The sequence below is a fragment of the Chlamydotis macqueenii genome, chromosome 2 (assembly GCF_036417535.1).
Source record: "Chlamydotis macqueenii isolate bChlMac1 chromosome 2, bChlMac1.mat, whole genome shotgun sequence".
Taxonomy (NCBI): domain Eukaryota; kingdom Metazoa; phylum Chordata; class Aves; order Otidiformes; family Otididae; genus Chlamydotis; species Chlamydotis macqueenii.
Genome location: NC_141557.1, coordinates 159,480,429 through 159,504,281, shown reverse-complemented (window position 1 = coordinate 159,504,281; position 23,853 = coordinate 159,480,429). Strand labels below are relative to the sequence as shown.

The 23,853-nt window shown below is 38.3% G+C and overlaps 1 protein-coding gene across 5 annotated transcripts in view; it reads left to right on the top strand.

Moving 5' to 3' along the window:
• The window catches only part of TRAPPC9 (trafficking protein particle complex subunit 9), a 482,809-nt gene that overhangs the window by 147,688 nt on the left and 311,268 nt on the right, over nt 1–23,853 (top strand). For 4 of the 5 annotated variants that reach the window (XM_086741312.1, XM_086741311.1, XM_086741313.1 and 1 more), the window contains 2 exons: nt 9,095–9,237; nt 19,714–19,824. In XM_086741312.1, the coding sequence (XP_086597438.1) occupies nt 9,095–9,237; nt 19,714–19,824 (254 nt within the window). Of the gene's footprint in view, nt 1–9,094; nt 9,238–19,713; nt 19,825–22,185; nt 22,296–23,853 lie in introns of those variants that run through there. The other variant, XM_086741317.1, reaches the window with a different exon arrangement.

The window sequence follows — 23,853 nt, the reverse complement described above, 5'->3', positions numbered from 1 at the left end:
ACTGCACTGGAACACGAACACAACAGGCACCTTGTTCGACAGACTGGTTGTGTAAATTCACCTGATTAACACACGCGCTAAAAATTAGATTTAATTCTGCTTTAGACTGATAAAGTAGTTGAACAGGAATAACAGCGTGGGCTTTGTTTGGATTGGTACGTAAAAATTACCGCAGCGGCACAATTTATTTCATTGCTTAATCAATTATTAAGAATTTTATCGTAGCTTTTGTAGTTGCCATGTATATTTTTAATGGAATACAGAGGAGAAAAATTAGTATGGAGAATGCTTGCTGTGGTTCGGTCCCAGAGGATGATTACGTATGCACTACAAGATGATTACATATGCACATCCGTTTTCTGATGCATGTATCAGGGCTCTTGCTATCAATAGCTATAACATTTAGTGCTTTAAGGAATAATATCTACTGGGACAGTCTCCTTTTCCTATTTGGGGAAAATTAGAAATTCTGCCTTGATCAATTAAATATTCCGGTCGATTTAGATTCGCTTCATGATTTGCGTTCAGAGAAATGTATAGGTAATTTCTGCCCTTTCTTGGCTGTTTAATTTCTCCTTAAAAATACAGAGCGTATTTTTCAGCTAAAAAAAAGGAGAGTTGTTGTGTCATTTTATAAAAGTACAGAAACCTTAAGTATATTTTGTATATCAGAAAATCAAACAGGTTAGCCGTAAGTGGAAAGACTAATGTTAGTATCGGTTAGCTTCATGTAAAAATCCAATTTATGATATAATTTACTTTTTAAGAACCATGATATGTTATTTTCTACAGGTAGAAATTATCATACATGGTTGTTCATATATTCCACTTCTGATCTTCAGTTCTTATTGTGGACCTTTCTTGGGCAGCCGAAGACTTGTGCCAGATGCTAAAGACGTCAGAGAGGACTAATTTATCTTCAGTTTTGGAATAATAATCAACTCGAAATAAACGTTGTGGGGTAAAGGCTTGGTGCTCTCCTTACCACAAATGGCATACTCCACTTCTCCTCCCAAATCTCCTTTCAATACCAATATTTCAAGTAAAGAAAGTGTTTAAGGGAATGATGTGAATTCCTGCATGGAAGAAGTTTTGAAGATATCAGCGTCCAAATCTTTGTGGTCTGAGCTTTGCAGTAAGAGACCGGTTCAGAGAGTTGACACTAAGAAGTGCGGGTAGCTCAGAAATCATGATGTACGTCATGAGAGCATTCAGACTTTGCTCTCTCTTAACTCTGCTTTGCTCAACTCTCATCAAGAGGGGGCAGTAGAAACACAATGCTACTGATGCTTTGTTGGAGTGTTTTTTTTTCTTTTAGATTGGAGTTTTTTGTCCTCCCAAGGAGATTTACGGAATCTCTAGCTAGTCAGCAGTTTCTGTGCTTTTCCTCTTCAGTGATGTGGGGGTGTGTGTTTTTATTTTCCTTTATCCTCCTAAGAACAAGTGGGTGGGAGGATATTCAACTTATGTACATAATGGCACCTGTTGCTCTCCCAACACTGCTGTTAAGCCTCTTTTTTTTTTTTTTTTAATGTAGACTTTATCCTTTAAGCCTGATTTTTATACAGACTTCATCCTTTGTCAGGTTACCGTGTGGAATCACAGACTGTAGACTCAGTGTTGGGAGAAAGAAGCAAAAATCACAAATATTTGTCTTTTTGTTAGACTATTGTAAGTTAAAACTTACAATAGGAGGTGTTAATTTAAATTAATTTTGGTAGCCAAATGAATACATAGGCAGAGATGCGTGCATTTCTAAATGCCAGGACTGAATTTTTTCAGGAGATGAACTCTGAACATAGGCACAGCCTTTGCATTCAGAAATCAGTCCAAGGATGGGAAGCTTGACGTATCTGAGTCCCTCTTCCCTGGTTTCAGCTATGTAGGCATCTCTGTTTCTCTCCCAGTGCTCACATTCTCATCTTTCCCTGAAAAAAGATTCGGCTGTATTCAATGTACTGTATTTCTGTATGAACCATGTTGCTGGAGCAGTGTATCCCACATGCTTGCAGTGTCCAAGACTGGACCTTTTTGGGTGAGGTGAGTTGAAGGTGAGGAAGTAGGACCAGCTTGAGGCAGCGATGAGCAGAGGAGGGCTTGCAAGCACCGCACCATTTGGAAATGTGTTCTGCAGCCTTAAGCATCATGGAGGCCACGCGGAGCTGTGTGAGTACGACAGCCCTGAGGAGACCTCAGCCTCGTGGCCCAGAAGCCGCAAGGCAGCAATGGAAGGGCGAAGGCTGGGAGATGCCACCAGCGCTGCATCGCTGCACCCATGGAGGCGAGGCTGTGGGATGCTGCCTGTGTCGGCAACGTTGGCACTCTAAGCGTGCTTTCAGGTGGCCATCTCTTTGCTGTTACTGGCATGTTTATTGCCAGGGTTACCTTCTGCTGTTGAAAAGAGTGTGGTTAGTTTGAGAAACTCGTTTTCTCTTTGTAACTGCCAGATAATTTAATTAGTTACGGTTCGACAGCTGAAATTCCTGATCCCTCATTTATTTAAACAATCCTCAAAGCTCTTAAAAGAATTTAAGCATGGCAACCAGTAGAAGAAATGGAGAAATTAATTTTTTTTTAAAGAGAGATTCTCTGGTGCCTTTTGCGAGGTGGAACTGATGAACTAATACATTTTTATTTCTCTTTATTACTGATGAATATCATTGTTTGCCCATCAGAGTTGAATATGGGAATGGAATGGTCAGAGGAGGGGAAAGGAGGGAGGCAGAGATAATTTAACAAAATTGAGTTTTATAGTCTGTTTAAGGAAGAAAAAAACAACAAACAAACCAGGAAAAAAAGGCATTCAATGAGAAAAAGGGGCTGAGAGTCAGAAAGAACGGCTAAACGCTCAGAATTTGTGGAGCAGGTCCTGCTAACGCTAATTTGCATGAGAAACAGGAGATTGGGAGCATGATGGAATTTGGGAAGAAAACATGTTTGCTGTGGGGCAAGTATTCTGAAAAAGTCCTTTTTCAAATTTCAAGCCCTAATTCCACGAGAAATTACACTCATTAGCAAGAATTGTTTTCTATAAGCAGTTCAGAAACTAAAATGGAAAGATTATATTCTGAATTTATATATTTTTAGTCTGGTCTTCTATATCTTAATGGGGAGCCTGCAATGATATGTTCTGCTATTTCTTCACAGCTCTTGCAGTCAGTATCTGCAGAGTCGCAGGAGCAAACCGCCTGTAGCGAAGTACTGACGTTTCGTCTTGTGTTAAATGGTGGGATCTACGTAGTGTCATTTTTACTATACTGAGGGAATTTCAGAAAGACCTGAAAAATGCACTGTGTGTGAGCCTTTGTTACAAGGTGTGAATTGTAAATTTAATTGTGGAAAACACTGATGATAAATATTTCAGAAATTAATGTTCCAGTCTGGGAAAAAAAATGAGGAGAAAAATCTTGCTTTGCTATCTGGAACACGGAATGCAGTATGTGTGGCGATGGGATGCTGTAAAAAGAAATGTTATAAAACAGAATCTTCTGGTTCTTTTAGTAGCAAGATACACACAGGTATAAAATCATAGTTATTGCTATTGCTAGTAAAATTGTGTAGGGATGAAGGTAAGAGAAACAAATCTACAAGGCAAAATAGATGATGTAAGAATTAAACCCAGGAGCTTCTGACCTGAACTATTTCCAACTTTGGAAATTTTACAAAACCGAAAACTTAGATGCATAAATCTTCAGCAGTGAGGAGGAAAGTACATGAACATTTTATTGATTGTTTACTCGTTAACAATATATCACTAGAAATTTCAGTTTCCTGACTACTAATTCACCTGCTGCATATGTTGTTCTCATTGTTGATAGTTTCTTTGTTGATTATATCTAATGTTGCTGTTCAGTAATTATTCCTGATTTTTCAAAAGAAAATTACACTTGTAATGTTTTTCATATCTTGGAGGATTTTTTTTCTTAAAAACCCAGACTATTTATGAGAGTTGCTAGTATTAAATTAAGCTAATATTTTGTGTTCTATGGAATGTTTATTTGCCTTTGCATACAGCATGCGGTGATTACATCTCTGCAGGTAGATTCTTACATCCTTGAGTTACAGTTACCTTAACATACTCTGGGTCTAAGCCAATTTTTGGAGGTAAAGTAGTGTTCCTTGCTACCTATAACTTTGAATACTTTTTTTAAGGTAAAGCTCCTTGACTCTGGTAGTCAGTCAACCCCCTTACTTGAGAACAAGGTGCAGAAAGGATTGAGCACCGTATTTTACTTCCCAGCATGAGAAATCCCCTTCATCACTGCTCTTTCCCCGTTCATTTATGTTTCTTGTGTCTTTAGCTGTTTTGGAGAGATTGTTTTCAATCAGTGATGTCCTAGCTTCTGCATAAGTAGCAATATTCTGTAGAATGATATGGAAATTCTCTTTAGATTTTATTCTCTACTTCTGGGTAGGACATACTGTAGCAGTATTTCAGTAGAAATAATTGATCCGAGTTGTAATTTAGTTAGGAAACTTTAATGCCTAATGTTTTGCTTTTCATTAGTGACATAGTGTTATTCAAATAGCAGCTCTTTTCTAATTTTGTTTTTAATTCTATTATAAAAATGTATATGGGAAAGATTTCCCTGAGCAGACCAGAGAGAATGATGATTTAAAAAAAAACCCAGAGGAATCTTGGCCGAGGCCGAGCCAATTGGTAGCAGAATGTCCCGTGATAACGCCTCTGTGGTAACGTATTTAAGTAGGGGAAAACAGAAAAAAAAAAAAAAAGAGAAGATGTGAAGCAGCTGAGCGGGGGTCAGAGAGGGGGAGGCGCGAACCTCATGGGCCTTGCAGGCCTAACCCTCCGGCCTCCCGCCGGGCAGCCGACTGGGCCCAACTCGGCCCGGCCCGGCTGCAAGAAGTGGAGAGGACATGAGAAGGAAGTGAACAAGATGTAAAAAGGATCCTGAGAGGCGTCTGCCAGCCTGTTGTGAGGAACGGCTGCAGACGCCAAGGTCAGTTCAGAAGGAGGGGGAGGAGTAACGCGGCTCCTGGCCAAGATTCCTCTGCAACTCATGGTGAAGACCATGGTGGAGGGGGTTGTCCCCCTGCAGCCCATGGAGGTCCACGGAGGAGCAGAGATCCACCTGCAGCCCGTGGAGGACCCCACGCCAGAGCAGGTGGAGGCCTGAAGGAGGCTGTGGCCCGTGGAGGGCCCGCTGGGGCAGCTGTTCTAGAGGGACTGCACCCCGTGGAAGAGATGACCCACGCCGGAGCAGTTTCATGAAGGACTGTGGCCCGTGGGAGGGACCCCACGCTGGAGCAGAGGAGGAATGCGAGGAGTTCTTCCCCCGATGATGATACAGCGGCGTAAAACAACGCGTGATGAACTGACCGCGACCCCCATTCCCTTTTTCCCCCCCGTGCCGCTCGGGAGGGGAAGGTAGTAGAGATAATGTTAAGCCTGGGAAGAGGGAGGGGTGGGGGGAGGTTATCTTGTTCCCTGTCTCATTCTCCTGCTAATTTTAGAAATAAATGAATAGTTTTCCCCAAGTCGAGTCTGTTTTGCCCGTGACGGTAACTTTAAGGATTTCTCCCCATCCTTATCTCAAATCTTGAGCCGTTTTTCTTTATATCATCTCCTTCTATTCTCTCGGAGGGTGGGGGGAGCGAGAGACAGACTGCGTAGTCTGGTCCTGATCGGGGTTGAACTACGACAACCTGGTACCTGTTCTGTGCAGAAAATGTGTTGGAGGACAAAATGTGTAAGAGAAACCAAAATGGTAATTTTTTGATAGTTTATATGTAAATTATTAGTTGTCAATATAGTAGGTCGTATTAATCTCTGGTTAAGAGTCTTGCCATCTGGAACTTACACACAGACTCACTTTCTTTTGCTTTTCTTCGTCAATAGAAGGAAGGACCCATGAAGTAGTACAAAATGTATCAAGCCAAAGTCGTCATATGGGTTAAACAATTTATCCATCTTTTTATTCTTGAGTTTCCGGAGTGCAACTCTGCTTAAAAACAAGAATCCCCGCCCCGAGTCCATAGATATCCTGAATTCCAAATGTGTTCAGGTAATAATAGGCTTCTTTTCCTGCCTGCCCTCCCTGAGAAGCTGGTCTGCTCCGTCCTTCCTTCCTTTACCTTTTCATGGATCATCCACAGGCAAAATGATGTTCGTAGTGACACCCTGCTGTTTCCTTTTGGTCTGCAGCAATGCAGTCTGGAGAAATCTGATAAGTTCTGTTGGTATTTGTAAAGATTAATAGAATCTGCAGCTCAGTCTGTTACTTGTGTAGGTTTGACAAGGCCACTGGAGTATACAACACTATTTGAATTGGGGCTGTAGCATTTGGACCGTTCTTCTCTACAGGTGCTGTGGGAGAGAGTGGTAAATTGTTTTAAATTGGAGCTTTGTAAGTTTATGAAAGTGTAGGATTTTTTTTTTCTTTTTCTGTCCTAGAGATAGAAAATCGATCTTTCATGTTGTATTTGGAGTCCTTTCCAAGATATGTGTGCGTAGAGGGCTTTAAAGGACGTTGAGTTTGAGGTTTTTTTACATCCTGTTCGTATTATATAAATCCTAAGCAATAAAACTTCCTCTCATCACCTGAAGGCTCCTGAAAAAAATATTTCCTTCAGTCATTCTTCCCCTCTACATGTACATCTACACTCCTGAGGTAGAATCTACCTGATATTTTATCTTGGTGTGTGTGTGTACGTTCCTAGGAACCCTGTGAATTATCATGGTGAGAGAAACCGTATGGGTTTGGGTGTTCTGTGGTTCTCAGATACTGAAAATCTCTTGCGTCCTCAGTAATAAATATCCCCAGTTAGATCTTACATTTTGGGTGAGAAGAGATGTCTTCCTGGTGTCTGGATTAATAGAAGACCGTTAGATTTTTTTTTTTTTCCCTGTTCTCTAGCATGGGGTGTGGGAGACACGCGCGGTCATCAGCAAGTTTTGTTTGACAAATTTCTCATCATTGGGGACCAAGTTTATGATGATGCACTTAAACTCTCCTGCTCATCAACACGTAATGGTTGTATCTTTTAGCCTTTTTCTGAAGATTTTTCATTTGGTATAGGATGTTGTGATGAGTTTTGCATCTGGAATGGTACTGCTCCATGACTTTCCGAACTAACATTTATGTTTACCTATCATTATGTGGGACTGGGCGTAATAAGGCAGCCTTGTGCTGCAGTCCTCTGTAGAATAAACCATGGATCCGTACCACGGTAGCTTTCCCAAACAGGATACTGATTATTACAGCAATAATAAAGAAAATACGTAGCAGGAGTTTTCAGTGATTACCTAATTGAAATTGAAGTCTGTTCTCGCATTAGGATGTCAGTAGGGTCAGATCCCTCTACTTGTGGCGTTTAGCTCTGATTTTTATTAAATGGTCCAGCTGGTTAATTAGAATGAAGTATATTCTGAATGGGTTTGTGCTTTTTTATTTTTGTATTTAATATTGATTAACTTTCCTGACATAACATAAACTTGAGTTCATTAACTACAAATTAGGAATTGACATAAAGAGAGTAGACGGGTATGTCCAGAGCGCGCAGCGAAGGTTTTTATTTATATTATAAGGTGACTCTCATGAATTTTAATGAAACTCAATTAGGAGTTGGCGTTAGCCCACTTTACTTTTAAAGGCAAGCTGGTAATAGGCAAAACATTTAAGTCTGCAGATACAGCAAAACATGAATCTCTTGATTTTGGTATTCTTTAAATCACTGAATTGTGGTTATTTTAGGAAACTGGTTGTATCCGTATTTCTGTTCCTTCGTCTAGATATAGAAACAGAATGGCATCAAATGTTAAGTTTTTTTTGTAAATTAGGAAATTCTTAGATTGTTCCTTAAAGCTTGTGAAAAAAATTAACAAAAATTAAAAACTAAAGGTTTCATAAAATGTTTTGTTAATCTTCAATTGAAAGGGAGAGTACTTTTAGCTGTCTGAGGATTGATGATGTCTGATGAATATCGTTGGTTTCCAAGATAAGTTGTTGACTTAAGGTTCTGGGATTTTTTGTTTGTTTATTTTTTTCTTAATAAGGAATAAGCTAAAAGCTGATCCAAGAGGAGATAGGCATTGTTTCTAAGACTTGTTAAGAAATGACTGTCCTTTTACATATAGGCTTCAGCATAATATTGTTATGTCTGTGGTAGAGCAGAAATCTGTCTCTGCCTCTGCCCTTGCTCCGAGACTCAGCAGTAGCAGGTGACCGGGGGCCAGAATAAGAGCTGAGAAAGGATCCAGCGACGCTTCCCAAATTCTCGCCTTGCTTCCAGCAGATTGTATTTCATATCTAATGAAAGAAGAGGTGGTGTATAGTCTTTTTGGATGAATCAAAGGTTTGTTGTGAGCTTGAACACTGATGGTGACGTGGGGACTGGTATGCTGGGAAGCTTCCCACATGCTATTTATTAAGGAAAAAGACGTGGAGCCCAAAATTTCATCACAGAAGTAGAGACTCAGTGCTACTGAGAGTAATGACTGAGTAAGACTAATGCTAAATAATTGTCTTCATTTTTAATGTTTTCTAACCAATCACGTTATATGAAATGAACATCAAAGAAAGACAACCTTCATACACTATATCTAGTCAACAGTGTTGTTTAAATCTGTTAGCTGATGGACACGAGTGTGTGTTTACAGTGACTTGTTAAGAGACCAGATACTTTCAGTTTTGTATCATCTTTATCTGTCCACACTCGAAAACTTTAAAGGTTTTCCATTTGATTATGAAGGTATTGAAGTGGTGAATGTTTTGCAAGAGTGTGAAAGAGCACATCATTGAATAAACCCTAACCTCTTCTAAGCAAAAATAAGCTCTTCATTTTTTCGATGTTAAGTGTAGTATGGAGAGGAATTATGTAAAGGGAAGTCCAGCTGACTTTGTTCTGTACTCCTTAGTTTTCGAAAGGATTAGGCAAAAAAAGCAACTGTTTACATAAGATGCGGTTATTTGCTAGATTGCCTTTTTTCATGAAATAATAGAATGGATGGTTAGGAAGACAAACTCTCGAGGGCGTAGAAACTTTGTTGGTAAATCACTTCTAATTTAATTGAACTTGTGAAATGCACAGTAATGAAACATAGCTAATGAGTAATTTACTTTTATTTCTGTAGACACTGGAAGCCATTTTGAATTTTAAGTACTCTGGTGGACCAGGACATGTTGAAGGATATTACAGGAACCTTTCACTAGGCCTTCATGTAGAAGTAGAGCCATCTGTTTTCTTTACACGTGTCAGCACCCTTCCAGCAACAAGGTAAGCCTAGTTTTGACTCTTGTATATTTGACTCATTGTCTCTGTTATATTGGCTATGACTTAAAGACCATACTGAAAAAACTTTCTATATCATGAGCAGCATGTAAGTAAAAAATTACATTAACAAATTTTTAAAATTCCTCATTTAGGAATTTAGCCTATGATTAAAGCAATCCATGTGCGTTGGGCAATTTCTGAGGCCCAAACATTTTTTCATTATGATTTATTTTACTAGGGACAGGATATCTCTTGTTTACTGTAACATTTGATTACTTCTTTTTGTATAGATGCCCTGTCCCTGGAAACATTCAAGGCCAGGTTGGATGGGGCTCTGAGCAACCTGATCTGGTTGGAGATGTCCCTGCTCCTTGCAGGGGGGTTGGACTGGATGGCCTTTGAAGGTCCCTTCCAACCCAAACTGTTATATAATTCTGTCTCTTAGCTGTTGTGGTGTGTTGTGCATTACATTGTTTTGTGTTTGTCTAACAGAATCTTACTCAAAATGCATGTGTAAATGATTGTCTTTGGATGAGAGGAATAAATTGTAATCATTCTCTATTTGGTGCTTGCTTTCTCTTGTGTGCCATAGAGTAGTTTCATATAGTTTCATAGTGAGTTGTAAAAATCATGGCAACATGTGATGGTGGTCAAATTCAATAATTGCTAAAATCTAATTGCCTGAAATTCATCAATAACTGACTACAATCAGTTTTAATAATTATTTGTTTTGATAAAATTGTCTTTATTTGCTGGTAAATACACAGTTCCTATTCTGTATGTTTTTATTAATTTTATATTGCTTTACATACTGCTTAAGCAAAGCAGCTTTTGCAAAAATGAATTCTGTAAGTTAATATGGTTTTACTGATCCTTAATCAACATTTTTTTTTGTTTTAAGTTCACCTTTGCTAGTAGTTAAATACTCTACTAGTCTATATAGTCTATGGTAAAGACTCTCTAGTCTTTAAATATTTGGATTTAGTTAAATTCTGGCAATTCCAGAGGTGGCCTTTGAATAATTGTCATTTTGAAAGATGAATAAATGGACTTGGGTTTGGTGGGAAGAAAGAAGATCGAGAATGGACTTTGTTTCAGTGCGTAAATACTTCTGAGTTAAAAATATAAAGGTGGAGGAAATACTGTTTTAGATGAAGGATTAAGTTAGTGCAAGAAAAAAATTTTACGAATTGGACAGGAATATGCTTTTATTAAAAATCCTGTTGTAATAGTCAATTATCAAATACCAAAGTAGCAACATTATTGAAAAGAAGGGCAGTGTGCATAGTGGGAGTAAGCATTTTGTTTGGTTTAAATTCTGAAATTATTTCAGTGCAATTATGAAATACTACTGCTGCTAATAGTTGAGAGTGAACTTAGTTGATCCAGGAGATTCCTACTGGTCCTAGGACCTTTTTATGACAGACTTCAGAAATAAAACCCAAAGATAATCAAGAAGGGACTGTAAGTCTAGGAGATATTGGGAACATGTTTTTCATTTTCCATTAGAAGAAAGAGTCGCCAGTATCATTCCATTGCAAAAATGTCAAAGGATGGATGGACAGCAACATAGCTTGCAAAACATGAAGTAAAGCTTCAGGAGAAGTTACTCTATGTAGTTTGGTGCTTAAACTTGCAGAAACATGAAGAAAAATGGACAAGTCCAGAGCAAGAAGAGTGATAAAATGAGACTTACTCTAAAGTAGAAGTTTGAAGAAACTCTTGGTCTTACTGAAGCCAAAGAGAAGACTGATAGGGGACGTAAGTCTCTGATTACATAAATGGCACTACCAAGAGGATAGGTATCTGTTTTTCAGAGCAGGGTAATACAGTAAATAATGACCATTCTCTATAGCAAGGAAATTTTAGGCTAGGCAAAGATAATGAAACACTGAAATAGTTTTTGTAAAAAATGTTTAGACATGAGACAAGGTTGTCTCAAACTGGATTTTTTAAAATGAGTAGATTGTGTCCACCCCTTACAAAAGAGCAAGGCTTTATTGGTAAGCAGGTTTGCGAGCATTTTGATGCTTGAAAATGTAGCATAATAGGCATAATTTTAGTCTTTTAGGAACTGCTCTGGTACAGTAGATCCAATGCTACCTACAAGATTAGAACACAGTATACAGAACAGCTGTTCGCAAAATCTCAAGAACCCTGTGTTCAGAGTTTCATCCCTGCAATGACACATTCTTAGGCCTTTGTAAGATTTTCAGTGTTTAAGAAGTGCTTCAGTATGCATTGTATGTGCTTGCTTCGTTCTTTGCCTATTCATCGTACCGATCGGCATTATAAGCCAGTGGAAGCTTTGTTTAAGTGATTTGCTGATTGGAGATGTAGTTGAAGATGTGACTGCTTTTAATTTGTGTGCCGAAAAGCTTTACAGAATTGGGGGAACGTGCTGTAATATTTAATTTCAGAAATATTTTATTGAGACCTATCAAAAGACTATTCAAATATGGGTTTTTTTTGTTTCATTAGATATATATTGCCTGCTAAGTCAATTTGGTTTTAAGTGCTTCTCATCTCTTGCTGTTTGTTCTAAACTCTTAGCTTTGTGACCAGTAACACCGTTCCTTTACTCCTGTGCTTCCCCGCGTTGGTTCTCTGTCAGAAGGAGAAGTCGTGTGTCATTCCATATTATGTTTTTGAGTGAAAAATAGCAGAAATATGTCATCTTCCAATCTGCTAAGGATAAATATTTTTCACTAAATGAAACAAAGTTTGTTTTTTGACTGTTGATCATCTCTGCCAATATCTGAGACTCAATGACAGCAAATTATAAGTCATATTTTGCACATTTACTTGCTCTGTTAAAATCTTGAATCTGATTTCCTTTTGATTTACAGCTGAGATTTCATTGCTTAAATTCTGAGGCACTGAGCTATTTTTGTTCAGTCATTATGAGAAACCATGTTTTATAATTTACGTTCTCAGCTGTCATTTCAGAATGAAAGTTATCATTGCTTTCATTTTCTGGATTCAATTTTTTACCTTTCTTTTATGTTTTTGTTGTTTTTATTTTACATTTTACCTCAACAAAAGTAAGAAACCATAGCTTACTAGCTGCTGGGCTTAAAAAGTTAAAGCAAAATAAAAAACTTTGAACATTGATTCTTCCCTTAGGCCTTTATTGAAAAAAAAAAACAGGAAAAATGTTAATGAAATAACTTTTTTTCCCCCTCAATTGTAACATAAAGGTTATGGTTTATGTAAAGTCTTTCAAACTTATTTGGTATTTCTTTTATTTAGCTGCTTGAGCAGATATACACGAGAAACAGCTGAGCATTTTGGTTTGTTTATTTTTCTAAATATCTAGCCAAATTTTGTCTTCCACTCACGCACAGGTTTCTGCCTTATAGGGAGAAGTTTCATTAAGTGCGTCTTCAGTATATCTTAAGATGTGTTTAATCCTGACGAGAGGTCCTTTTAACCTTTATCTGTGCTGGTCTGTAGAGGCATTGGTCGGTGGTTAGCTTGATGCAGCCCTTAACATGCTGCAGTGCTTCATCTGGTCCCTAATTGCAATGCAGATAGCACCTCGCCTGCCGGGAGAGATGGTGTTCTGTCAGTAAACGGCCGTAATCTGCTCTGAGCTTTTTCACTGGGTGTATCAACCTATGCTCACTCCGCTGCCTGCGTCCGAAAGGACTGGCAGAACAGCCTTGTGCTGGGAAATTGTTTGCCTCCGATCGTGTTACCTGTAACCCTTGGTTCTGCTTGTTCGTGCTTGCCTGGAGATGATCGTCCCGTGATGCACAATCAAGAATGTAGGTGTTTAAAGCAGCCCGGATATATAGGGTATAAAAGATAATGAGTTAATGTTGAAAGTTTTCCCAGTCTGTCCTACAGCTCACTGGCCTGTGGATCACGGGAGTCTTAAAAAGGCTTTAGGGATTTACTTGCTTGACTTACCATAAAATGCAGGAAAATCTATGTAGCAAAACTGTATTCATTGTCTTCTGTAATCGAGCATAGCATGTTAATTAAGTCCTTATCACATCTTTGCCCCCGAAGTACTGGTGTGATTCCAGGCCTCAAACAGTTCAGTTACCAGCCGTTATAGACTGCTAGCGGAGACGTGATGCTAGCGGTCCAGGGTAAGGGAAACGTGCCGTGGAGAGTTTCATGTGATATACCTCTTCATTGTGACATACTCGGAGAAGGTCTGCCGTTGAAGCTTGTGCTAGCTAGATTGCCTTCAACTACTTTAAACGTGTTGATTTTCTCAAAGGCATTATCCGCCAGTTTTGGCGGGAACTGAATGTTCTTCATTACAGCCTTTACCAAAGAGTAGAGAACATGAAAAAATGCCAGGAAAAAAAATGCTGCTTAACTCCACAGGTTTGGTAAGAATTCAAGGAAGGCGTGCTCTGCATGCATGCTGTTGGTCTCCTTGTGGCCCTTGCCGTTATGCCATCAGTACAAAAGTGTCTTAAGTAAGAGCCGTCTACAAAGGTTGGACAATCTTGGTCTTGCTTATTACAAAGGTGGCGCGATGGTCTCAATTTGTAGATGAAGTCAATCTACAGTGCCTGAAAGTGAAGGGATGCTGCCTTTGCTTTTGGGCAAAGTTCAGAAGCGAGATATATTAAGAATACTCTTGGCTGTAAATTCTGCAAATTCAAGATGATGAACAAAGTAATTTTTTTTTTTTTTTTTTTTTGAAGCAGCACAGTTTTCTTCCTGTGTTAAAATCACCATACAGCTGACGAGACATCAGCTGTAGATCTCTTTTGGCAAGTGCAGAGGCTTAGACTCTGTTTTTTCTAATTGAGTCAGAGGGGGGAGAAAAAAAGGAACTGCAGCAGGTCTGACACTGTTAAATTCAAAGTGTCAGCTCATCTAACTGTAGGTTCAAGTTAATTTTCCTTTGTACCATTAATGTGTATCACTTAATGAAATGTTTATTTTTGTAAAGAAGGCATCAGTTCATAATAAAGCCCACAGTGTGCTCCCGAGTCATCGTTCTGTATTAATGTTAGGATTGAGTTTTTCTAACTTGATTTCAGTGAAATGTTTGGAAACTGAAGAACAACAGTTTACACTATGTTGAGTGTTCTCAGGAGATCCTCAGTTTGTGGGTAGAACTTAGGCTCTTAATGAAATTAGACATAATTTTCAGAATTTCCATTCCAGTTTCCAGGGTTGCCCGCATTTTCACTGCAATAAATTGCAATACAGCCTCTTCAGCAGTCACAGATTTGAGTTAGCAATCCAGATTGTTATATATTTATCAGTGTCGTAGATTAGCTCCTCTTGGGACCAAGCTGTGCAGTCTCCCTCTCACTCCCCCCACTCTCCGAGGGAATAGGGGAGAAAAAATATAACAAAAAACTCGAAGTTTGAGATAAGGACAGGGAGAGATCATTGAAGTAACTGTTACGGGCAAACCAGACTCAAATTGGGGAAAACTATTTGTTATTATTAATAAAACCAAAGCAGGATAATGAGTGAGAGAACAAAAACAACTTGCCCCAACCCCTCCCTCTTTTCGGGCTTAACTTTATATTCAGTTATCTCTACGTTCTTCCCCGCCCAGCCCAGCGGCACAGGGGGAAGAGGGAATGGGGGTTACGGTCAGTTCATCACGTGTTGCTTTCCACTACTCCTTCCTGCTCAGGGGAAGAACTCCTCGCATTCCTCCCCTGCTCCAGCGTGGGGTCCCTCCCACGGGCTATAGTCCTTCGTGAAACTGCTCCGGCATGGGTCGTTTTTCCACGAGGTACAGTCCCTCCAGAACATCTACCACCTCTCTGGGCAATCTTTTCTATTTTTTTCCTTATGTCCAGTCTGAATCTACCTCCCTCTATTTTAAAACCGTTACCCCTAGTCCTGTCACAGCAGGCCTTGCTGAAAGAGTCTCTCCCCCTCTTTCCTGTAGCCCCCTTTAGGCACTGGAAGGCCGCTCTAAGGTCTCCCCGGAGCCTCCTCTTCTCCAGGCTGAACAGCCCCAACTCTCTCAGCCTGTCCTCGTAGAAGAGGTGCTCCAGCACTCTGATCATCTCCATCAGAGTAAACAGCATGTTTCTTCGGCCCTGTTCTAACAAACATTTTTGTTAGGCAATAAAATAATTCTGTAGCCTTTTCAGGAACGCTTAGTGGTTTTTTGTAGCTGAGTTTTAAATTAATTATTCACATTTGCTCCATTCGGAATAAGAATCAGCTACCTACTGCCAGGCACCTGTTTCTTGTCTTCTGTTTCTCAGTATTTCAATGTTCAAATGTCATAGAGCTTTGAAGAGTGGAGAAAGACTCTTTTGGTTGGCTGCTTGATGAGTGATCTGTTTACTTTGGAGGAAGGCTAAGATATGACCTGTTTAAAATGAATGGATATTTCTACATGGAGAAAATAATAAATGATAAAGTCACTGTTTTATTAGTGAAAAATAATCAAAATGGAAACCAGGCATATTCATCAACAAATAAAGCTCTCATTTTGAGCAATTAAAGTTTATAACTATTGGAAAAATCTGTCAGGGAATGAATTTAATAGCCGTTTTTAAATGTTCTCGGGACTGGATGTCTTTCTAGAATATATTCTTTATTTATATACACACCACTGAGCTCGATATAGATTCTACCGCGTGGAAGGTTCCATCCAACAGTTAAATCATCTTGCTACCCTTCAACTCTGCTAGTGGTATAATGTTGCAGTGAGTTCACGGAAAAGCGGCAAAAAGTAGCTTACAGATTGAGAGAATTAATTTTCGAGATCAAAATGTTAAATATGTACGATTTGGCACATGAAGACGTGAGAACATAAATCTGCAAATATTTATAGATGTGCTGGGAATGTTTAGCGTAATTGAAAAGGTTTACAAGTGGGAGAAGTCAGATGAGGACAGTTCTTGGAATATGTGAAAAGATCTTTTAACAGTAAGATGGATAATCTGACTTAATCATCTAAAGTTAGTCTCGAAAGTTTCATTTTTAGAGAATTTAATGAAAAATAAATTGAATTAAAGAAACCCTATTGAAAACACAATAGCACCAGCAAAGATACTCTAGATCATTGCTTTGCTATGTTGCTCTTTGTGTTTGTCAGTGGATTTTGGAGAATAAGTTTGTCATCTGGCGTGCCCTTGCCTGTCCTCATTGCCAGTGCTTCGCTTCGCTTTCTGATGTCTCGTTTTGAGTCGGGATGCCTGTTTAAAGAAAACAGAAAAGAAGCAAAGAGAAACGTGCCTGTGAAACCGTTCCTTGACGGGGAAACTGGGCTGAGTCAGGATGTGGATAACTTGCCTCCTGAGCGCTTCTTGTTTAAACTGACTTTAAAACTAAGCTGGAAACAGAACTGCAATAAGATTATTCATTGAAGTATTCGAGCATAGTGGCTGCATCTGGTTTTTAATGCCGTGTTAAATGCTCCTGAAGAATCCCCTCTGCTGTCATTTCAGACTAGATTGAAATAGTAATCGCAATACCCCTGAAAGAAATTTCTAGATTACAGTGTAATTGTCTCTTGCCTTAAGTTCCCATGGCCCCAATTTTGCAACTATATTTGGAATTATAACTGTCATTGTCATATTTTTAAAATACAGCATGATTCATCTTGTCACTAACTTTTGTTTGTGTTATATCCTGAATTCTGCAATAGAGGAGAACAGAAATTAATTTATACAATAAATCTTCAAGACACTTGGATTAACTCAGTTTTCAAGAAAAGATTAAGAATTCTCATTTTCTATTATTTGAAATGAGTATTGACTTAATTTTGCATGTTATTTTGAGACCTTTAGATTATAAATCACCCAACTGAAAATAACTTTCTTTGTAATTCTAGTTTTTGCATGTACAACCTTCTGATGTCTAGGTTTTTGTGTTACTTGAAAAGAAAATCTTCAACACAAAAGTTATGGTAGATTTCTGTAAGGAAAACATCATGGAGAAATAAGGGAGATCATGGAAATGTAAAATGTTTGCACGTTGTGATTTTTTGTATTCTTCCACTTAGACTATGAAACTGTTTGACCCAGGCTTCTTTTCTTTCCATTAGCAGTCGAATGACAAATGGAAAGAAGAGTAAAACCCTTGCACAAACTTTGTTCTTTATCATAGCGTCTATATACAGTCCAGTACGGCCTTAATTCATCTTCAATTAATTTGGACTTTTAACATAATGCCATAATTTGTGTTTCATTCCATTCAGGAAAGACAGGCACTGTGTTTGTGGCGTTTGCCTATTTTGATGGATAATTTTATATTTTATTTCCTAGGGAGATTAATTTTGTGATCATTTCAACTGTTCCCCCTCTCCCGTAGGTAAATTTTGCCTAATTTCAGCCAGCTGTGTAGGGAAAAGTGAAATATTTTCCTGAGTATTAGTCACTGGACAGAGAAGAGAGAGCCTAGTTTATGCCCCAGTGAGGAAAGGCAGAAGCATGAGCTCAGCAGTTACCGGTTCTGTTCCCTGCGCCGGTTGGCACAGCCAGCCAAAAACGTTGCACTGCCCACCGTAGTTGATGGATGGGTGAAGAAGCTGTGGGTGGTTTGTATGCTGAGAGATACGGTAGGAGTATGATGGGGGAACTAGTTTGCTGTGCTTTTCTGGGTCTTGTCCTACTCTCCCCACGATGAGATGGAAGCCAGACTTTTTTAATCTTTTTTTTTTATTCCCTCTTTTTCGTTCCTTGCTGGTAACAGGAGAGCTACGGACCTGAATACTGCCCTTCCAGTTATTTCTTTCTTCTGAGCTGTTAAGGAAGGGAGTTTCTAACAAGAGCTATGACTCCTTATTTTTTCCAAATTCTTGAGTTTTGACATGTTGCTTCAGGCACTCAGCTACCTTCATGCATTCTTCTCTATATTCAGTATTCTTTGGGGTTTTACCCAGAGAGCGAAAACACTTAAAATATGTATTAAAAAAACCTCCACCCTCACTTTTGCTTTTTCTTTGGCTAAGAGACATGCTACTAACCCCAAGCAGTGCTTGCTTGTCATTTAGTGCCTGATTGCATGTGGCATTGCTATCGCTTTTGTGACCTGAACCTTAACCTCCCGTGCTTGTCCTGAGAGTGTTCCCTTCTCAAGGGTTTGTAAGGTAGGAACACCGTTCCTCCTCTGTATGCTCTGAATATGATGTCTCTGGATTTTCAGAAAAGAGTTATATTATGAACCAAAGAACCTGTTTCCAAAGTAGAAGAGCAGTTCTTAAATTCTTGCACCTCTTGAGTTTAATTGCCTTTGGAATGGCTGGCATTTGAGTTTAATTGTAAATTATTATGCAGTAGGATAAATATACTTGGTACCTGAGACACACAACTGTATCTTACTTGGTTTGAATATGAATACTGTTCAAAGGATGGCTCTGACAACTCTCACCTCACCAAGATATTCCTCTTTCATCACTTTTGGGGAGCTTCTGGTTTCAAGTGAACTCTCTCAAATTAATGCTGCTGATGGGTTCTACTTCTGACGTCAAAGACAAGTTACTTTTCCCTGCTTATTGATTCTGATAGCAATGATATGGGATGAGATGATCCGTAATCTTTATACAACGGTTATACTACTTTATACTGTAATTCGCAATAAATAACCTAATTTTGTTATATGTATATTATATTATAATCACTCAGTGCTGCTACTTGTGCTGAGTTTCACAAGGAAGACAAATTTGTAAATAAGAATAAAGATTTACAGTAGTTTCTTTGCTGTAGCTTTGTCAGTATTATTTCCTAAGGTTACCAGAAATGCGGTTGGTAAATTTATCCTAAATGCTTTTAGGGAAATTTGAATTTGAAGGATAGTAGCTGTCAAATGTAAGGTTTTCTGTGAGTGCTGCCTGTGTTTGCCATTCTTATAGAAGGGACAGAGTTGTCTCTCTCAGAGTAGTTGGTATAATAATGGAATCACAGAAGGGTTTGAGTTGGAAGGGACCTTCAAAGGCCACCCAGTCCAACCCCCCTGCAAGGAGCAGGGACATCTCCAACCAGATCAGGTTGCTCAGAGCCCCGTCCAACCTGGCTCTGAATGTTTCCAGGGATGGGGCATGACACGGGGCAAGAATTTAAATTATTACTTGTAAATTTTTTTCTTAAAAAGATAATGTCAAGATATGAAGGTAGTTTGAAATAATAAAACTATTTCATGTGCATTCTCAAAGAACTGAAAAAAATCTGTGACTTATTCCATAGAAGTGGATGTGAAAGCTGCAGAGGGAGAATATATACAGGTGATCAAATGCTACGAAGCTCAATATTGGGCAGCTCGTAGTTGTCATGGAATGTCTTCTCTTTAGGATAAGTGCTTCTGTCTAGTTTTAGGAAAAAAAAATCCAGTTATTAAAAGAAGTTATTTTTAGTAAAAGAGTAAGTTACTCTTATAATTGGAGTAGGATATGAAACATATATATGTGAATATATGTGTACTTATCCATTTATATTTGTATTTATGTATAAATATTGTCTGATATATGCATAATAATTCTATGGTGTGTCGTTGAAATTGTGGTATTATTTTTTCCCCCCATCTGAACAGCACCCGGCAATGCCATCTGCTTCTGGATGTCTTCAATTCTACAGAACATGAGTTGACCATCAGTGCTCGGAATAATGACGACTTAATTCTGCATGCTGGGGAATGTCAGCGGTAAGTGCTTTCAGTATTCAAAGGGCCCTGGTTTTAACCCTATTATTTATTTCTACACAATCGATGATATTAGGAGCCTATTTTTCTTTTTAAACATTGTGCACATGTCAAGGAATGTAAGAGTTTTACTTTCTTTAAGTAAAGAAATCACTAAGTTCTAGCGATATCACAAGGGAATTTATTTTGGCTATGAATCTAGTAGTACTGAAAATAAAAAAAAAACCAAAAGAATTTGTTTTGAGGTGTACAGATGGATATAGCATTGACCCAGCTCGTTTAACTCGTTTTTCTAGAATGTTTTAATACAATTTTCGTGTGCTCTGAACGTAGTTCTGACGTTAAAACCTGATCTCGCTAGTTCATTATTCTCTCCCAGTTTTATGTGGTCTTTTCTTTATGTAGCTCCCCAGCCATTTCATCAATTTTCATAGAATAAAAACTGCAGGAAAGAAAAACAGAATTGAAGAAAAAGCAATCAGAATCTCTGTGGAAAAAAATATTCTACATTAAGTAGGCTGTTATATGTATTGGTTCTTACAACCCTACTGTGGTGATGTAAAGATCATTTTGTAGCAAACTATAATTATTATTTACCATAATATATCTGCCTAGGGTTCCTGGCTGTACCCCAGGTTGTTTGGTTTATCTCCTTCAGTGATCATTACATCTAGATGGCACCATTTTCATTTTAAAAAGATGAAACTGTGAAAAGGAAAATGTTTCCATTTGGTTGTGGACGATCTGCACAGTTCTCTTCTTTGGGAGAGTGGTGCTGCGGTCTTAAATAATGCAATTCATAAACTTCCTTAACGAGAGATACTTCCATGTCTTCGTATCTCAGTCGGAATATTAAGTCCAAAGTAAAAACACATCAATTGCAAGGCATGCACTTGTCAAAAAGGAGTATAGAATATGTAACAGTAGCAGAAAATTCAGAATGCTTTTTGCCCCAGTGACTCCGAAAGCACAACCATGAGAAAAACCATTGACTCGAATGAATTTTCTCAGTTTTACTTAAACAAGGAATGGACAAGAATATCAGTAACGTGCAGTGCTTGTTTCTTTTATTTAGAAAGACTTGAATTATTTTCTTTTTTTTAAAAAAAAAAACCAGCCTAAATACTCATCAACAGTTCATGTTCTTATCCGTACTGGTTTTTAATTTTGTTTTTATGCCCCTTGCTATTTCCCATCATTTTTGTAGTTGTTAAACTCCTTGGCATTTTTCACTCCCAATTTTTGGGACAATATGTAAAAAATACAAATAATGCTAGAAATAAGGTTATAAAATTACATCTCCTTGACTGAATTAATTTTATTTTCCTATGGATTTAATAACTTAAGTTTAAATATCCTTGAATAGTTACATTGTGAAAGATATAAACCCTTTCAGTCAGTCTTTTTAAACACCCATTTATCAAGGCAGATTGTTTATTCGTTGGAAGTACTTAAACCTTTTAAAGATAAAGATTTTTATTCTTACTGCAAAATACTTTCTTGTTTTGCCCTTGGTTAGAAGTTGCTCGGAGTTTTCTATCAGTTCTAAGCTCATTTGTTACTTACTTCTTAAATGATAAGTACTTTTAATTGTAACAATGTGTACAGGGCTTCTATGTTGCTTAGAATTTTAGTTTTTATTCTGATGGATCTGCTACAGAAACTGAGGTGGAACAGACACTGGGCCTTAAAATCAGCTTACTCCTCCTAGTGAAGGGCTTTGTTAATGTTACAAAAAAAAAAAAAAAGTAAAAAAATTTAAAAATCACTAAACTTCCCCTTTTTTGAGCAATGCTTCTAGATCTTTCTTTTTTAACATGGGACAATGATTTTCGGGAGTTTGCATTTGAACCAAGTGTTTTCAGTCCAAATAGACAATGCTTTTCCACAAGGCCTGCTCTTAGATTCTCCTTTTATAATTTTTTCTTTGGACATCAATTTTGTTTCATATCTGATTAGTATTTAAAGAGACTCTGTTCAGTCAAGCTCAGGTTTTTTTCCTCTTCCCTGTACCTTCTTGATTCCGTCCTCATTCTTAATGTTTCCCTCATTGCACTTTTATTTAAATTATAACTTTTTCACCAGCTTTGGTCACTCTCGCTTCCTTTTGTAATTTACTCTCCCTCCATTCATCACCATCATTTTGAAATCTCCTGTCCTGACAAAGTGTAGATAGCAGGAAATTGTTTTCTTCGTTCCTGTTCTTATTGCTGGAGACTCTGAGTTTTCATATTCGCTGCCTGGACACCTACAAAGAAGGGTAACGCTGTATCCTGCTATGCTGGCCTCTTTGCTTCCCACTTTGTATTTTTAAAAAGTAAAATAACTTGGAAGTCTCTGATGTGTTGCTTCTCTTTTCTATAGTACAGATCTGTCACTGTGGAATAGGAGATTTGCGTCCTGTGCCTGGCGAGGAGGAATTTGCAGTGCATTCTTCCATTGCTTTTCTGTAAAATGAGGAATGATGATGGAAGACTCTGGATACTACACTTACTAAAGCGCTCTCCATAACGAATTTGATTTATAACTAAGGTCCACAGTTGACCATGGTGCTGGAAATGGGGAAGGGTGTAGGAGGTGGAAGCAGAAATGCCAAAAAAGTCTGAGATCATCAGCAGACAGCCAAACCTTGCTGAGTCCATGCAGGGCACTCCCTGGTATCCATCTCATAGCATCGGTATTATTTAGGGCATTCCAGCCCCCTCCTGTTCTCCAGCTTATTGGTGTTTATATAAAATGCATTAAATGCATAGAATATTACACATCCTTTTAACTTTAAGGTCTGAAGTGAAGTTGCTTCAATTAACTTAGAGATAGGGAAATAATAACTGTTACAATAACACTGCGTGCAGTAGGAAAATTGTATTATACTATTATACTCTTAAGGATAAGTGACATCCTTTAGGCTATTAAAATATTATCTGGACAATATATGCCTTTTTGTATAGTAACATTATTTGCTGACTAGTGAAGATTATAATTTTAGCTTTAAGAAAACCTGAAGCTTACAATTTACTGTAATTTTTAAGCCATTGATTGGGAATATTTAGTGTGTGCGTTGTAACTGTTCGTAGATGTGTATGTAAGCAATGTTTCTGAGAAACTTTTCCCTCTCTGAGTTTCTTTTCCCTCTCCTTTAGGGTAGAGGAACACATGCTTTGCTCCTTATCGTCTTATAGTAAGAAATTATGGGGCCCAGTGATTATTTTCTTCACTCATTTTTCTGTCTTTTATCGTTACATGTTCTACAGACACAGAAATGGAAAGGATCAGCCTTTCACTTTTTCCCTGTATCTCGAGATGTTACTTAGTGATCATCGTACTCCTCCTCTTGGTTTCCGTATGACTTGAAATGTTCCTTTGTGTCCCATTGTGGGACAGTTGTTTACTTTGAGGTCTTTTGTTCTCAGAAGGTGGTGGTGTGAAGGAGAAAGAACTAAGACTGTTGGAGGAGAAAAGGAAAAAAAAAAAAAATGCCTTTACTATCCTGTGAGGCGGCATGTTGCAGAAAAGAGAAAGGCAAGGGTTTTGGAGGGTCCTTCAGTGCACTCCTGAAAATACATTTAGGGTTCACGACAAAGCTAGATTCAAAATCAGATTATTTTTGCTGCTCTACATCTGCAAGAGTTCTTTTAAGCTTTAATATACACAGGGAGATCCATTGGAAAACTGGTGTCCCAGCAAGAAGTTAGACAAGTTACTCTAGTGAAGTTCTGGCTGTCGTGAGTGAGGTTGGGATGTCCACAATGTCTTCAGTTAATTAAAAATGTTTGCTATACGACACTGTGGTGTCAATATGTTTTGTTAATCTATCCAGTTGAATATACTTCATGTGATGATGAAGGAAGCAAGTTCTCTGGTGTATGGTGTTGGAAAGTTCAACCTGCAGCTATTTTTCTAGACTTAGCGGAGCCTCCCGTCTGCAAAGCTGTTTCGTGAAGTAGTCAGCTGCACACTGTTGAAGGGGCTTTGCTATGAATGTAGAAATGTTTTGAGTGCAACCAGCAGTAAAACTTGTTTATCACAGTGATG